The sequence below is a fragment of the Brachyhypopomus gauderio genome, chromosome 5 (genome assembly GCF_052324685.1).
Source record: "Brachyhypopomus gauderio isolate BG-103 chromosome 5, BGAUD_0.2, whole genome shotgun sequence".
Lineage (NCBI taxonomy): Eukaryota > Metazoa > Chordata > Actinopteri > Gymnotiformes > Hypopomidae > Brachyhypopomus > Brachyhypopomus gauderio.
Genome location: NC_135215.1, coordinates 10,140,736 through 10,157,840, shown reverse-complemented (window position 1 = coordinate 10,157,840; position 17,105 = coordinate 10,140,736). Strand labels below are relative to the sequence as shown.

General features: G+C 45.2%; 1 protein-coding gene across 1 annotated transcript in view; it reads left to right on the top strand.

The window, feature by feature from the left end:
- grm8a (glutamate receptor, metabotropic 8a) overlaps positions 1–17,105 on the top strand; it is a 177,827-nt gene that overhangs the window by 108,919 nt on the left and 51,803 nt on the right. Inside the window, exons 4-6 of the mRNA XM_077005528.1 lie at positions 7,431–7,566; positions 8,409–8,563; positions 14,553–14,690. Coding sequence (XP_076861643.1) covers positions 7,431–7,566; positions 8,409–8,563; positions 14,553–14,690 — 429 coding nt within the window. The remainder of the gene's footprint in view (positions 1–7,430; positions 7,567–8,408; positions 8,564–14,552; positions 14,691–17,105) is intronic.

Genomic DNA, 17,105 nt, shown 5'->3' with positions numbered 1-17,105 from the left:
CATACACACTATGTACACTCTTACACACACCATTTACAATCTTATACACACTACATACACTTACACACCACATACTCTCTAACACACACAACATATACTCTTATGCACTTTATGTACACTCTTATACACACCATGTACACTCTTACACACCACATAGTCTTACACACATCATGTACATTCTTACACACACCACATACACTCTTACAAACCTCACATACACTCTTACTAACACCACATAGTTTTACACACACCATGTACACTCATAGACACCATGTACACTCATACACACCACACACTCTCACACACACCAGTGTTACACACAGCATGTACACTCATACACACCTCAAACATTCTTATACACACCATGTACACACTTACACACACCACATACACTTTTACACACCACAGTCTTACACACTCCATGTACACTCTTACACACACCACATACTCTTACACTCATCGCGTACAATCACACACAACACATACACTTTTATACACACCGTGTACACTCTCATACACACCATGTACACTCTCATATACACCATGTACACTCTTACACACACCACATACACTCGTACACATCACATAGTCTTACACACACCATGTATACTCTTACACACACCACATACACTCGTACACACATCATACAATTATATCTACTTTAGAAAGTGCCTGTACATACAGCATACAATTATATCTACTTTAGAAAGTGCTGCCTGCTCAGAAACAAAAGATGACATTCTGTATTTTATGTTGGCTCTGTCTTTTCATTTGTAAACTTTAACAGCAAAAATAAATAAATAAATAAATAGGAGCAGAGCATTGCTGATAAGCGCTAAGTGGAAGCTTCCTGAGATACAGTACTGGCATGTTAACTCCTCCGTCACACTGAGTTTAGCCTTCTTGCTATTTCTTCAAGAAGCAGGATAATTCAGACTGACATGCAGCTCTCTTTGTGTTGTCTAACCCGGTGAATGAGGTGTCTGTTGTGTAAGTGGGCAGGTGCTATTCTGCAGTCGTGAGACTTCCTTCCTCGTCTCCTTAAACTTCCACTAATGGCACGTGTGCTTGACAAGCCCTTGCTACTGGAGAGCTGTCCAGATTCATTGTGTCAGGAGTATTATCACAGTGTTCTCACTGCTGAATGGAACACCATAAAAGAGCATTTTAACATGAACAGCCCACTCAGAAATCATTCTTTAAAGGACCTACTGTCCAACATCTTGTGAAGACCAACATGCCCCTCCTGAAGGTGAGGGCTGGGTTCCTGGCTTATTCTATGGAATACTGCTGTGAGTGAGATGTTCAGTATTGTGTAGCTCTGATTGGTAGGTGAATTAATATGCTGATTGTGGAAAAGTGATAGCATAGCTATTAAAGTTAGCAGTGGTGTTTCTGTGGCAGGCATTGTGGTGCAGGCAGCCCCGATCTTGCCTCATAATGACTTCCATTCTCTCATCTATAACAGACGGCTGCAGCAGGCGATACTGCACGTGTAATAATGAAGTCACGGCTTAGGGTGACAGGAAGGTATTGTGGAAGGTCTTTCACACAAACCAGTGTAGACGAGTTTTAAAAGAAATTTGCTACAATTTCAGCTGCCAGCAAAATTGTCTTTTAATAATTCAAAAGATCAATCAAATAATTCAAAAGATCAATCAAATATTGATCAAGACTCACGTGGCTTTTGATTTGTGCCTCAGCATTTCAAGTCTGATTTTGGTAGCAGTGATTTTGGTAGCAGTGATTTTGTACGTGTCTGTATGCCCATACGAGAGGAACCCCACAGGCCGTCTCTCTATCTAAATGCTGTTCGCTCTCCACACCGATGCAATCGGCACTGAGCATCGATCTTTGAGGCATTTTACAGAATCTACATTTGGTTGTCTCATGTGAGTCTGAGACATATCTGCTCTGGAGAATTGTTGTTGTTGGGGCAGCTGAGTGTGGGGTTGTTGGGAGAGCAGCTGAGTGTTGGGTTATTGGGGCAGCTGAATGTTAGGTTATTGGGGCAGCTGAATGTTAGGTTGTTGGGGCAGCTGAGTGTGGGGTTATTGGGGCAGCTGAATGTTAGGTTATTGGGGCAGCTGAATGTTAGGTTGTTGGGGCAGCTGAGTGTTGGGGTTTTGAGGCAGCTGAGCATTGTGTTTTTGGGGACAGCTGAGTGTTAGGTTGTTGGGGCAGCTGAGTGTTGGGGTTTTGTGGCAGCTGAGCGTTGTGTTTTTGGGGGCAGCTGAGTGTTAGGTTGTTGGGGCAGCTGAGTGTTGGGTTTTGGGGCGGCTAAGTGTTGGGTTTTTGGGGCAGCTCAGTGTGAGGTTTTTGGTTTTTCTCAGGCTGGAAGGAGGAACCTGGAAACCTGACGTGTGGTCCAGTTTGGCCTGTTTGACCGCTGAAGCTGCAGATGATCTCTGCTTATTCTGACCGTGGTCCACCTCAGCAACCCGCATCTGAACCCCACCTGTTCATGAGGGGCGTGTCTCTGCAGGGATGCTGAGGGCAATTACAAAATGTGGAAATGTCAATATTTGAACTGCATAGCATTGCAAAAAACACATTAGTCCTGGCAGCCAAAAAAAGAAAAAGAAAAAAATTGCATATGGCAAATTGGTAAACATTTTATGAAAGCAGTGAGTAAAAGAGAGAGAGAGAGAGATTTGAGAGGGACAGAGAGACAGGGAAAGACAGATACAGAGAGATTTGAGAGAGAGAGGGAGAGATACTGAGAATGGGAAAGATACAGACAGAGAGAGAGGGAGAGAGAGATTTGAGAGACAGAAAGATAAAGACAGTGAGTGAGAGTTTGAGTAGAGTTCAACGTCAACTGCAGGAATAAATTCATGACTAGATTGCATCATAACGTTTGCGGAAGTGACTGTGATCTTATCTGGAGCTTGAGAAAAGCAGACGTGATGTTCAGCGCTATGATGAAACGTCTAAGGAGAGCCGTTCCTCATAATGGACATGCATCATAACATGGAGAGCCATGCTTGCCTGACTGAGAGACAGTGATATTTCACACTGCTCTGGAGGCGTTATATCACTGCCAGTTGCATGTTGACTTGTGGGGTGTGTGTCCTTTGGCTGTGATGTGTTGGGTTGGGGTTGTGTGGAGGTGTGTTGTGTGGTGTGTGCTCATGCCCACACATGTGGAGTGTTTGGTAACCAGCTGATTCCTGCCTGGCAGCTCTGGAATCTGTTCGAACATTCTTTTTCCACAGATGGAGAGGAGGTCTCTGCATACTGCGGATATCGCTAAGAACAGATCTGATGCTTAACGCCTCCTCTACTTCATGTGTGGTGTTCACCTCTTTCTTGAGTCTAACCCATCACTCTTTGAGCTCTAATCACACACTGTCACTTCCACAGGTGTCGCTATGCCTGCACTGGTTAGAGTTTGTTTAAAATGACAGATCACCAAGAGGGGATACAGTGCAGGGTTCCTCTCTCTGTTCAGCCCAGGCAGGCTGAGGCGTGAGGCAGGATTAAAGTTTGTGTGGGGAAGTCCAGGCTCTGTTGGAGCAGTGTGCATACTTATTGGTTTTTGTGAGTGTAGGGGAAGATGAGATGAATTCAAACCCTGACACAGAACAAATCCCCTGACTCGTTCACTGATGACCCTCACAGAGAAGAACAGTGTACGGCCTTCGCTCCAACTTAGCAGGAGAAAATGAAAGGTTTCCATCTTTGGATAGTGAGCTGGGCTGTGACCTTCAGGCTGCTGGGAGTCGTTTTTAATAGCCTCAAGCCTGCTCTCTCGCCACCGCGTGTCCTTGCTTTACCTGTTAACCGTCTCCAGCTTCCCCCGAGACGTCACGCAGGATTGATCAGTGCTATCGATGGCACTGCTGAATGTTTGGCCGGTCACGCCGTCCTTGGCACAGTAGCAGAGCGCCATAGTGAAGAGTCTTTCAGAATATTACCTCGTCTGCCCACCACCTCCTCTCTGACATCAGCAGGAACGGTAGCCTCTCTGTTCGGAAAACCTTCTATGTGAACGCAATACCTCACGGTGTAGTTGTAGGCTATAGTTATAAGGGTACAGACTGTACTAATGAAGGTACAGACTAGTTATGAGAGTACAGACTGTACTAATGAGGGTACAGACTGTAGTTATGACGGTACAGATTGAAGTAATGAGGGTACAGACTATAGATATGAGGGTACAGATAGTAATAATGAAGGTAAAGATTATAGTTATGAGGGTACAGACTGTAGTAATGAGGGTACAGACTATAGTTATGAGGGTACAGACTGTAGTAATGAGGGTACAGACTAGTATTGAGGGTACAGACTGTAGTAATGAGGGTACAGACTGTAGTAATGGGGTACAGACTGTAGTAATGAGGGTACAGACTAGTTATGAGGGTACAGACTGTAGTAATGAGGGTACAGACTGTAGTAATGGGGGGTACAGACTGTAGTAATGGGGGTACTGTCTGTAGGTGGTTTAGGAAATGCTGAAGTCGCAGTACATGATCCCGTCTTTTGTTGAACAGGTCAGTTTCCAGGGCAGCAGTGCTGTAGTCAGCGGCAGCAGTGGGGTTAGTATTGATCATCATTGTTCCGCGGCAGCGTGGTCCCCATTCAGAAGGAACTCACACAACCCGTTATGCTCATCGAGCAGTGAAGGAGGAGGCGCTGTGTCAAATGGTATTTGTGGGTTTCATGCAATTTATTTACACAGATTGTCATTTTCTAAACAGCACTGTGACTCGTAATGTAACCGTATGGTGCAGAATATGTGCGTCGTATGTGAAAATGGCATGCGGTGTGTGTGTAGGAGGACCCGCTTTGTATTGTAACATTTTAGATGCGGGTGTGTGTGTGTGTGTGTGTGTGCGTAGGTGGTGGAAGTGTGGTGTTGAGTAAACACACTGCCAGTGTGTGTGTGCTGTGCTTAATTCTACCACACTGCTGTCTGTTTATCGGAATTAGCCTCCCAGTCTCCTCAGAGGAAAAGCATTCACTAACTAGGAAAAGAACCAACCAACCACAAGCATCCCCCCCCCCCCCCCCCCCCCCCTCACAAGAGATTAATCATCTACAGTTGCTCTGTTCTGTTTGGCTTCCTCTCCAGAGCCTGTTGCAAGTCTCCTATGATTAGCTGCCCCCTTTAATGAGGTTGGGAATGCGAAGTGGCTCCTCTGGCCAGGTGAAATTCTTCCTGATGATGTCACAGTGCAGGTCCATCATGTGTTGGACCTCTGGTAGCCCAGACCTTCCTCCCAGTCCCATTAGCCACGCCAGCAGCCCCAGTACGACCCTCGTCTGTGGAGAGGGTTTCATCTGGGCTGTCAGCACATACAAACAGAGAAGGAGCTGTCTGCAGGGTAACAGACGACACCAGAAGCAGTTGTGTGCACTGGCTGGTGCCATTACCGCCTGGAACACGCACTGTCACGTCGATGCTAATGTGGGATGAATCAAAACTCCATTAAGCATATGTCTCCTAGCTCACACACAAATGCATGTTTATGGTATTCATTTCTGTCATTTAGTCCTGAACAGCCACCCTCATGATCATGGCCTTGTGAGTTAGGGTTTGCCAAAGCACTGCAGTAGTGTTCAGGCCCTCCTGAGCACACTGGATGCTGTTGGTTTGGTTGACTTATCTTTTTTATTTTCAAATATATAACAGTAGAAGAAACAAGGGTGAGATTAATGTATAATTATGTTTTTAGAAATGTTAATTTCAAATGTTTATTTAGGAATAAGTCAAGGATGGTTAATTACTCAACAAAAATTGAGACACATCACAAATATTTCAGCGTCCAGCAGCTAGAAGGACCCTTGACCTGGGCCTCTGTGTGGATGAGAGAAGGCAGGGTGGATGGGACATTATAATGCATCATTCATAAAGCGCTGATAATCAAAGAATTAAAAATTAATAGAAAAAGTGCTGTGGTCTCTGGTGCCGAGAGAGAAGATAGATCGTTTAATTATCAGACAAAATCAAACAAGGCACATTCACTTCTCTATGTAGTCATCAGACTTGGACTGTGGGACATCAGTTAGGCTTGGTTTGTAGGAGGCGGGGCTGGCTGAGACTGATGGAGGCGGGGCTGGACCTCAGGAGCTGGGTCTGGCTTGTTTACTAAAGCCCCTGTGGGGGGTGTGGAGAATAGACACATGGGTTTTCCAGTGGTTGAGTCCATCTTCTCAACTTCTGATGCTTCTCAGAAAAAAAAATTCTATGCTCGCATGGTTGTGTATGTAAGGAATAAGACGGCTGATCCTAGATCTGTTTATTTGTTGTTATGTGTGTGGGAGGAGCTGCACTCCTGCTCTGAGACACTTCAGCACTCTATGGCGGGCAGTGACATAAGCCGCCAGCAGGTGGGGCTGTTCTCTCAGTGCCACTTATTTCAAGTCAAGCCCTCCCAGTTCTTCCCTGAGAGACGCTGCAGTGCTGATGTCTGCTGGTGCAGCTGGGGCGTGAGCTCCATACAGCAGCCGTGCAGGAAGTGCATTAGAAGACGATCAGAACAAAATGGAAAAGCATTGTGTTAAGACACCGCAGCATCTCCTGCCCCGTCTGTCCAGCTTCGTTCAGTGCCTGAAAGTTCATGCGGTTCATGCAGAGTGATGGAAGAACCCAGAGCAGCAGTGATATTCTGGTTCAGTCTGGGATCCCCACAACGACCAGACCACCCACAGCCAGAAACCACAACATCTGATTTAGCAGACCACCACCAAAAATGGCTCTGGCTAATTCAGTTCCCCTGTTGTAACAGCTCTTTTTCAGCAGCATGTTCAGCAATTTTAACAGAATATTATAAGTGAGGTTTTCCGATGCCACCCTAAAAATGGACGACACCCTAGAAATGGTCCACATCACAGCACCTAGAGGGATGTAGTGAGAGGGGCGGAGCCAGAGGCGGGGCACTGTGCGTGTAACAGATTGGTGATTACCCTTGAACGGGACATTAATTAGGGCTAATTACTATTTGTTGTTGGGACAGAAGAATGTGTGAAGAACGGCTTCCTGATTACATGTTGTGAGCCAGGGCCCTGAATTAGGCACAGATGCTCATTAAATGGACTGTAACCATAAGAGGTTCTGCTCCAGCAAGGAGGAGGGCTATCATTCATCTCAATGGAGGACACTGACGGTGTAACAGCGCCCTGGAGGGGGGCGGCCGCATATTACAGTGTACATCGGACATGAGATATGGCCCTGTCCAACTTAATATGGCCTGTCAAGCACTGTTTGTGTAACTTTACTGTTTTAAATTCAGAATAAATCGTTTAAATTGTAGCAGTGAGGTGATTGAGGGGCTGTTGGAATGATTGAGTCTCACTTAAGCTCTTCTACTATATTTTCACCTCTAAAATGGGGTTGTAATTCCTTGCTGTTTCATTAAACTCTCTCTCTCTTCCTCTCTCTCTCTCTCTCTCTCTCTCTCTCTCTCTCTCTCTCTCTCTCACAGGTGGAGTGTGTATTGCTCAGTCACTAAAGATTCCACGAGAGCCAAAGCCAGGTGAATTCGATAAGATAATAATGCGTTTGCTGGAGACGCCCAACGCCCGTGCCGTCATAATGTTTGCAAACGAAGATGACATCAGGTATCCCCCAGCTGTATTTCTGGGCTTGTGTGTGTGTGTGTGTGTGTGTGTGTGTGTGCATGTGTGTGTGTGTGTGTGTGTGTGTGTGTGTGTGTGTGTGTGTGTGTGTGTGTGTGTGTGTGTGTGTGTGTGTGTGTGTGTGTGTGTGTTTGTTTGTGTGTGTTAGCATATTTACTCACGTGTGAGAGTATGCACTGAGCATTTGTGTGTCTGTGCCCATGACGAGAATCTGTTTGTTCATTTGATTGGTGCCCACAAAAACTTGCTTTATAGCAGTCAGTGTTGACGCCTGTAAAAGTCTCTATGAGTGGGAGATGCAGGAATGGACAGAAGTCCAAAAACACTGGCAGTGATATAAAGAGACAGAGAGAGAGATGAAGTAAATAAAGAAAAGCCAAAGGACACAATGCTTCCATTAACGCTACAGCTCTGTCTGAGTGCCGCTACCATCCGCCTGCCTGCACAGCGCCTCCTCTTTATCTAAATGGCCACTTATGCGTGCGCCATGCAAGCCTTACGTCACCCCAGAGTGAAGGAAAAAACAGCTAATGGTGGAGAAGACAGCAAGACCCTTCTGGGCCTGGGCGGACGGACGCGGTCTTATTTCTCGTCTCGGTCCGGTTCTATTGGACCCAATGGAGCTCCACTGAGCTGCTTAGGTAATCCACCCCCCTCAGGTGGAGCTCTGGAGAGCTTTGTTAAGTGTTTTAGTATCTGCTTGGCACACAGGGTGAACTGATTAGATAAGAAAGACTGTCCAGTTATGGACAGCTCTGAGAAGAAGGCAGACTGGCATCCTACATTATGTAGAGCTGTATCTGTACGTGTGCTTTTCTCTGCAGACGAGTGCTGAATGCAGCTAAAAGAAGCAGCCAGACAGGACACTTCCTGTGGGTGGGATCAGACAGCTGGGGCTCGAAGATCTCACCTGTGGTGCAGCAGGAGCAAGTGGCTGAGGGGGCTATCACCATCCTGCCCAAACGAGCCTCTGTGGACGGTAAGAGGAGCCACTGGGGAGGAGGGCGTGAGGGGGGGGGGGGGGGGGGGTTATGAGGGGTGTAATGGGGGGGTGTGAGGGGGAGGGTATGAGTGGGGAGGGGGGGGGTGTGAGTGGTACATGAGTGGGGGGGGGATCATGAGCAGACAGGGCGATAAAGAATAATGGAGAACTGAAGCAGTGTTACTTCAGGAACTTCACAGGCAGGTTGAAGCAGGTTTAGGTCCAAATTTGATCAAAGTTGCATTCCGGGGTCTGCCTTTTCTCTTTCTCTTTGAAGACAAGTCTTTGGGACATGCCTCTTTCATGCAGTGTTTGAAGACAAGGCTGCAGTGTCTGGAAAACATGGATAATTTGTTGTGACTGTTGGGAGAAATGGAGATAATTGTAGGGGAGGCAGAACACTGGTGTTTACTAAAAAGCTTTAACCAAAAGTGTTGCTTAACTTCCCGAGAGTCATGCACATTATAGTCTTCATTGGCTATATTTTAATTACTGGGAGCATTTCAACTGTCTGCCTACAGTATTACAAAACAAATACTCAGTCTGATTACATTTGTCTCAGGCTTTGCTCTGTAGCAAGGCCTGACTGGAGATTAATCTCAAATTTGTCTCAGATTCGTCTCAGATTTGTCCCTAGCCTCAGCTGATGGAAAGCTTCTCATTGGTGTTGTTCTCTGATATGTTGAGTGATGGTGTCTGAGGGGGACGGAAGACAGCAGGAACACACTCATGTATCAGCGTTGTAGCAGCTGTCAGTCTGTGGGACATTCACACTGGAAAACGTTCAGATCGAAATTCAGATTGTATTTGCACAATTTTAGCAAAGCCTGCTGCTTTTGGTCCGCTAAGTACAGCAGTACAAATTCTCATTTTTTTGTATTTTAAAGTGTAATTTTAAAAGAAACAGACCTGCAGTTAATGATTTACTGCCCCCTCACAAGCACTGGGGTAATAACCGGAGTTCTACTGCTGTACAGTATGAGCTCCCCCCTCACAAGCACTGGGGCAATAACAGGAGTAATACTGCTGTATAGTATGAGCTGCCCCCTCACAAGCACTGGGGCAATAACAGGAGTAATACTGCTGTATAGTATGAGCTCCCCCCTCACAAGCACTGGGGTAATAACCGGAGTTCTACTGCTGTATAGTATGAGCTCCCCCCTCACAAGCACTGGGGCAATAACAGGAGTAATACTGCTGTATAGTATGAGCTCCCCCCTCACAAGCACTGGGGCAATAACAGGAGTAATACTGCTGTATAGTATGAGCTCCCCCCTCACAAGCACTGGGGCAATAACAGGAGTAATACTGCTGTATAGTATGAGCTCCCCCCTCACAAGCACTGGGGCAATAACAGGAGTAATACTGCTGTATAGTATGAGCTGCCCCCTCACAAGCACTGGGGCAATAACAGGAGTAATACTGCTGTATAGTATGAGCTCCCCCCTCACAAGCACTGGGGCAATAACAGGAGTAATACTGCTGTATAGTATGAGCTGCCCCCTCACAAGCACTGGGGCAATAACAGGAGTAATACTGCTGTATAGTACGAGCTGCCCCCTCACAAGCACTGGGGCAATAACAGGAGTAATACTGCTGTATAGTATGAGCTGCCCCCTCACAAGCACTGGGGCAATAACAGGAGTAATACTGCTGTATAGTACGAGCTGCCCCATTTCCTCTATAACCTGTCAGCTGTTTAAATCACTTGCAGAACGGTGAGATTAATTGGTTAGCAGCTTTCAGTTGCTGTGCCTTGACAGATGTAAGCAGAGCTGTGGATCTTCTATTTTAAGCCTCTAGTTTACATCTTAACATTGGAGATACTCAACAGCCTTCTGTATATGTCAAGATCTCAGTTCAACTTAGAGCACTTGAGCTGACCATAGCAAACCAGGGCAGTGAATGCAGGTGACTGAGTTTTTTTGTGATTTCACAAATATGGCCAGTGATGCTTGAAAAGAAAATAACAAAGTACACAGATAATAAAGCACTGCCAGCGCTCAGAATACAGGGACAGTCTGGTAACAGGGACAATCTGGTAACAGGGACAGTCTGGTAACAGGGAAAATCTGGTTACAGGGACAGTCTGGTAACAGGGACAGTCTGGTAACAGGGACAATCTGGTTACAGGGACAATCTGGTTACAGCAGACCTGGGCAAACTACGGCCCGCGGGCCACATCCGGCCCGTTGTGCGTCCCTGTCCGGCCCGCGAGAGGCTAATCATAAATGAAACAAATATCTATGCCGTGCGTGCAATACAACTGTGACGCTTTTATTTTGAAAGCGCTACGTTTGTGTTAATTCCGTGTGGACGTACCTGTGTGTGTGTGTGAGCTGTGCGAGAAACACTGTAGGTGATCAGCGACAAGTTAAGGCTGAATTTATACTTTTGGGAGTGAACGTTGCACCTCGCGCGAACCTCCGCAAACGGCGGAAAATTTACGTGACGAATTTTAATTGTGCATTGTGTTCCAGGTTTGAAATGTGCTGGAATTTAGGCTAAAGTACTTGAAAATGCTTGAAATTGTAACTGTATTTCGATTCACAACAAATAGCTGACTGAACAGGGGGGTGTTCCAGAAAGCGGGTAAGTAAACTCAGAGTTAACGAAAGCTCAGGTTTTCCGTTCCAGAAACCGAGCTTAGAGAGAACCTGAGTCAGCTGGGAAGTATTGAAATGGACCTTGAAAGTGCCGTAGAAGTGCTTTAAAGCTAGGTTTAAGCCAGGTTTATAATTGACGCGGCGCGAGGGTCCACGCGGCGAAAATTATGTAATCGCGGTGGCGGAGGGCCTCACGCGCTGTTGATTCGCAAGGTCGTGCACCTCTCGAATTTTGTAATTTCGCGCCCACACAGCGCTTCAGCGCAATGAACAAAGTCATGTTTGCAGGGTTCATACACCTTTACAAGGTGGAATTAAAGCATTTATACATCACTTTCATGGTCCATTTCAATATTTCCCAGCACGTTAAATTTAATTAAGTTAAATATTTATACATATTCGAAATGATCCAAAATAATTCGCTTTTTTATCACATTATTTAATTGTTGTTTATTTTCAAAACGCCCAATCTTAACGTCTTCACATTCTCTCATGTTTCATCCTGGAATTACAAGAGGCTCGTATTTGTTAACGTAATACAAGAAAACTGTTCATTCAGATGGCTATTTGTTGTAAAACGAAGTAGTTACAATTTCAAACATTTTCAAGTATTTAGCCTAAATTCCAGCACTTTTCAAATCTGAAACAAAAAGCAACATTAAAATTGGTCAGGTAAATGTTCCTTCCCCTGTTTTTGAAGGGTGTTTCTTTATACCAACACACATCGTTTCGGAGAACACTGCACTGAATATGACGCGGCAAGTATAATTGCCTCCGCCGTTCGCGCAAGTTTGCGTGAGGTGGGCGGAGCCACTGTGATGACGTCATTATTGTTTGTGTGGCCCTCTGACACAATTCAGGTTTCTCATGTGGCCCCTTGTAAAAATTAATTGCCCACCCCTGGGTTACAGGGACAGTCTGGCAACAGGGACAACAATTGCGTCCTCTACAATAACTTCCTTAAAAGTATATAAAAATACTACCTCATCTATTAAACATGGTGACTTCTCTTTACAGCTGAGATTTCACACATTAGCATTTAGAATAAGACTTCTAAGAGTATTGTTAGACGTTTACTACAATGCAAATATTCTTGATCTTCCAGATGACGTTTCTTAACTAGGACAATTGCCTGATGGAAAGTACACTGGCAATCAGAAATGAACAGACAACAAACACTTCTTTCACCACAGTGTCTGTTCACAACGTCTGTTCAGACATTGCTGGTGGTCTGTGAGTCAGCACAGCCAGACTGGTGAAGAGGCTTAGTCAACATACAAATGACAGAGTCATATGCAAAAATACAACACATGCCAGATATTGGACAGAAATACAGTAGAGGATGGACAGGGGACAGAGACAGGACAGAGACGAGGTAGAGACACAGAGGAGACTTCATAGAGGTAGGACAAAGACACAATACAAACAGGACAGAGGCACCATAGAGACAGGACAGAGATATAGTTGAGACATAGTAAAGACAGGATAGACATACAGTAGAGACACGGTAGAGACAGAACAGAGACATACCTCCATCCAAACCTTTCGAAAAAATAATGCGCAATTTCCAAGTTTCGGCAGAAAAAAATGCGAATTAAGCCTTGTTTCCATTCATTACAGTTATGCGAATAAACTTTAGATCACGTGAGAGGACGCCAAACAATAGTGGTTTTACGTCCATCTGGGCGTTACGCATTTTTGCACGTTGAGGTTTTGAAACATTTTTTTCTTTTTCTTTTCTATACATGGAGAAGTAAAATTCAATTTTTGCTCTCTCCAGAACTGTTTTTGTATGCATTTGCCATCTTTACATCGCGATCATGTACAGAATCACATGACTTGAGGCATGATACGTCATCGTTTATGCGAAAAACCCTTTTCCATCCAGTTTTTCCGAATTTTGGCGATGCGATAGTCTAACTTTTCCACCTCCTCCTAGCGTAAAAATCTTTTTGCGATATTTGGGGCTTTTTTCGAATTTTGGTCTTTTTCCATCCAGCTTTTTTCATGCGCATTTTCAAAATGCGCAAAAACTCGGTGGATGGAAAACCCTCAACTGTGAACACAGGACAGAGACAAGATGATACATGGTAAAGGCAGCACAGAGAAGTGGTAGAGACACAGTAGAGACAAGGATGCAGATGCATATTGGAGACATGGCAGAGACATAGTGGAGACATGGTAGACACAAGTCTTGTACATGCTATACAAGGCTTGTATATGTTTGAGGTTAATCTGAACTGGTGGTGTTTATCACAGAGCACACAGTTACTGGAGGATCACAAACCCTAGAACCTCCTACCAACAAAATAACATAATGCATGGTGTAACATAAAACTGATGTAAAACAATCACACGTCCATCAATTCAGATGGGATATATAGTGCTTGGTTGTGATCAAAAGAGTTGACCTTCACTGTCTGTGCACTAACCATAACCCATAACCCTAACCCCAACCCCTAACCTATAACCCTAACCCCTAACCCCTAACCTGAGTGTCAAGTCAGTTCTTGATTTCTTATTGAAAAAAAATCCTGTTTGCCAGCATATAAATGAAACATTCTCACTTCACTTTACAGTTCAGTACAAGGTTCTGCTGGGTGTCAATAGTTCGCAGATATACAGGGATGTTGTGGGGGTGCACTGCTGTTGCACAGCTCCAGTGACCCAGCTTTGACTCAGCTTTGACCTGGCTTTGACCCAGGTTTGAGCCGGCTTTGACCCGGGTTTGACCTGGCTTTGACCCGGGTGTGGCCTGGCTTTGACCCGGGTTTGGCTGTGGTCTCTGTGGAGGTTAAGCTTTCTCCCTGTGCCTCAGGTTCTCCAGAGGAGGTTCACTCACTCACAACCCAGTCTGCTGGTTTTAGGATGGACTAGTGGACTAGTGCCCTGTGCACAAATGGCTTCTGCCATCTTAGTCCTCTTTAAAGGCAAGTGTACTACTGTCCTTTATAGCAGTACAGCAAAGACAACCTACTACTGTTCTGTATAGCAGTATAGCCAAGACAACCTATTACTATCCTGTATAGCAGTACAGCAAAGACAACCTACTACTGTCCTGACCTACAGTCAAAGCATTTCCTTTTTCTTTAGTGGTGTTATGCTACATTGTGTGTACTATGGGGAGGTAACGTCTCTTTCTTTCTATCTCTCTCTCTTTCTCTCTCTCTCTCTCCCACTCTTTCCCCTCTATCCCCCTCTTTCTCTCTCTTTATCCCCCTCTTTCTCTCTGTCTACCCTGTCCCTCTCATCCCACAATTTCCTTCTCCTCTCCCTCCCTCCCTCTCTCTCTCTTTCTGTCTCTCCCCCTCTATCTCACACTCTCCCTCTCTCATCTTTCCTTCTCTCCCTCTTTCCCTACACGCTCCTCTCTTCCACAGCCTTTGACCGCTACTTCCGAAGCCGATCTCTGTCTAACAACAGGAGGAACGTCTGGTTTGCAGAATTCTGGGAGGAAAACTTCAATTGCAAGCTAGGAATGCATGGCAAGAGGCCCGGAAGCCCTAAAAAGTGCACAGGTAAGGCAGCAGCTGACAGGAACTCAGCTCCCTTTCCCGCCGAAAGCCTTCCTGTCGCTGTCAAAGCTGTCCTGTCTTCAGGGGTCTGAAAGCTTGCCTGAAAGAGCTAGAACCAAAAGGCAGGTGAGGTGAAGCTTCTTCAGTGGGACCAGCATGAATGGAATACACTGTGCTGTCATGAGATGACAAGCTTTCTCTGATGCTTCTGGGACCTCTTCTCCAGAAATGCTTGTGTGTTCCTTCTAAGCTTCCAGCCGGAGGCGCAGCTGACATTTGGACACTAACCGATGTTAGAGTTCTTGATAACTTCTGCTAGACTGAGTCACCAAAGTGGTTCCTTCAATGCCCTCCTTTCTCCAAATGCTTTCTCCAAAACCACTCTATAACCCCTCTCTCCAAAGCCCCGCCCTCTATAACCCTTCCCTCAAAAACCCCTCCCTCTATAACCCCTTCCACCAAAGCCCCTCCCTCTATAACCACTCCCTCCAAAACCCCTCCTTCTATAACCCCTCCCTCCAAAGCCCCTCCCTTACTCTACCCTTCTACACGCTTGTGCACACAGGGAGCATTGCCTTCTTGTAAAGACATCTTGCTTGATTGTAACAAATATCTGCAGCCAGGCTAGACATTTGAGAGCCGACACCTGCTGCTAAACATGCTAATGAGTTAGCCAACAAGCTTAACCCTTATATCGTGTTGGGGTCAATTTTGACCCGTTTTCAAAGTTCAGGTGTGTAAAAAGTACTGTTTGCTTTTTTGTATTGGAATAGGATTTCTTGAGATCTTCAGAAACAGCTATTTTAACACAATAAAGGCATTTTTATAATTTTAGTAAATTTTAAAATGTCTCAAATTCAAAAGTACCCTTCATGGTGTTACGGGTCACCACTGACCCGGCATAGAATACTTGCTGTTGCTCCCATCACATAAAAGGTGTGACTCACCACACACACCCAAACACCCACCCACACAAACACACACCCATGCACACTCCCACACACACACCCATCCACACTCCCAACCACACACACCCAAGTACCAACCCACCCACACACACCCATCCTCCCACCCACCCACAACATTCCACACTCCCACACACATACACACACCCACCCACCTACACCCACCACACCACACACATATACCCACACACATACACCTACCACACACACACCCTACCCAAGCCCTCTCCATCTGGAATACAAACTTTGCCACAGAATATTGATACATACGTATACACACACACAAACCCCCACACACACCCAACCACCCACCCACCCACATACCAATCCACACTCCCACACACATACACCCACACCCACCACATACATATACCCACACACATACACCTACCACACACACACACACACACACACACACACCAATCCACACTCCCATACACCCACACCCACCACACCACATACATATACCCACACACATACATCTACCACACACACACAGACACACCCTACCCTAGCCCTCTCCATCTGTAACACAAACTTTTCTGCAGAATATTGATACATACGTACACACACACGTGCACACATACAAAATTTTGTTTTTCGATGTTTATAGCTTACACACACAAACAATTGTTCTGGGCATTGTTCTGGTCATTGTTCTGGTCATTTTTCTGGTCATTGTTATGGTCATTGTTCTGGTAATTGTTCTGGGCATTGTTCTGGGCATTGTTCTGGGCATTGTTCTGGGCATTGTTCTGGTAATTGTTCTGGGCATTGTTCTGGTCATTGTTCTGGTCATTGTTATGGTAATTGTTATGGGCATTGTTCTGGTAATTGTTCTGGGCATTGTTCTGGGCATTGTTCTGGGCATTGTTCTGGTCATTTTTCTGGTCATTGTTATGGTCATTGTTATGGTCATTGTTATGGGCATTGTTCTGGTAATTGTTCTGGTAATTGTTCTGGGCATTGTTCTGGGCATTGTTATGGTCATTGTTATGGTCATTGTTCTGGTAATTGTTCTGGGCATTGTTATGGTAATTTTATAGTCATTGTTCTGGACATTGTTCTGGTAATTGTTCTGGGCATTGTTATGGTAATTGTTATGGTAATTGTTCTGGGCATTGTTCTGGTAATTGTTCTGGGCATTGTTCTTGTCATTGTTCTGGGCATTGTTATGATCATTGTTATGGGCATTGTTCTGGGCATTGTTATGGTTTTACAGGGTTCAATCTATAGTTTAATTTTCAAATTTGCACTTGATAAGTCTGTGTAAAAAGTAGTGGATGAATGACAGGCTAGGGTTTGACACATGACTTGGACTCGAGTCAGACTCGAGTCATTAATATTAAGACTTTTGACTTGACTTGAAAAAATATTCAGAGACTTAGACTTGACTTGGACTTTTACACCAATAACTTGGGACTTGAATTGGACTTGAACCTGTTTACTTGCA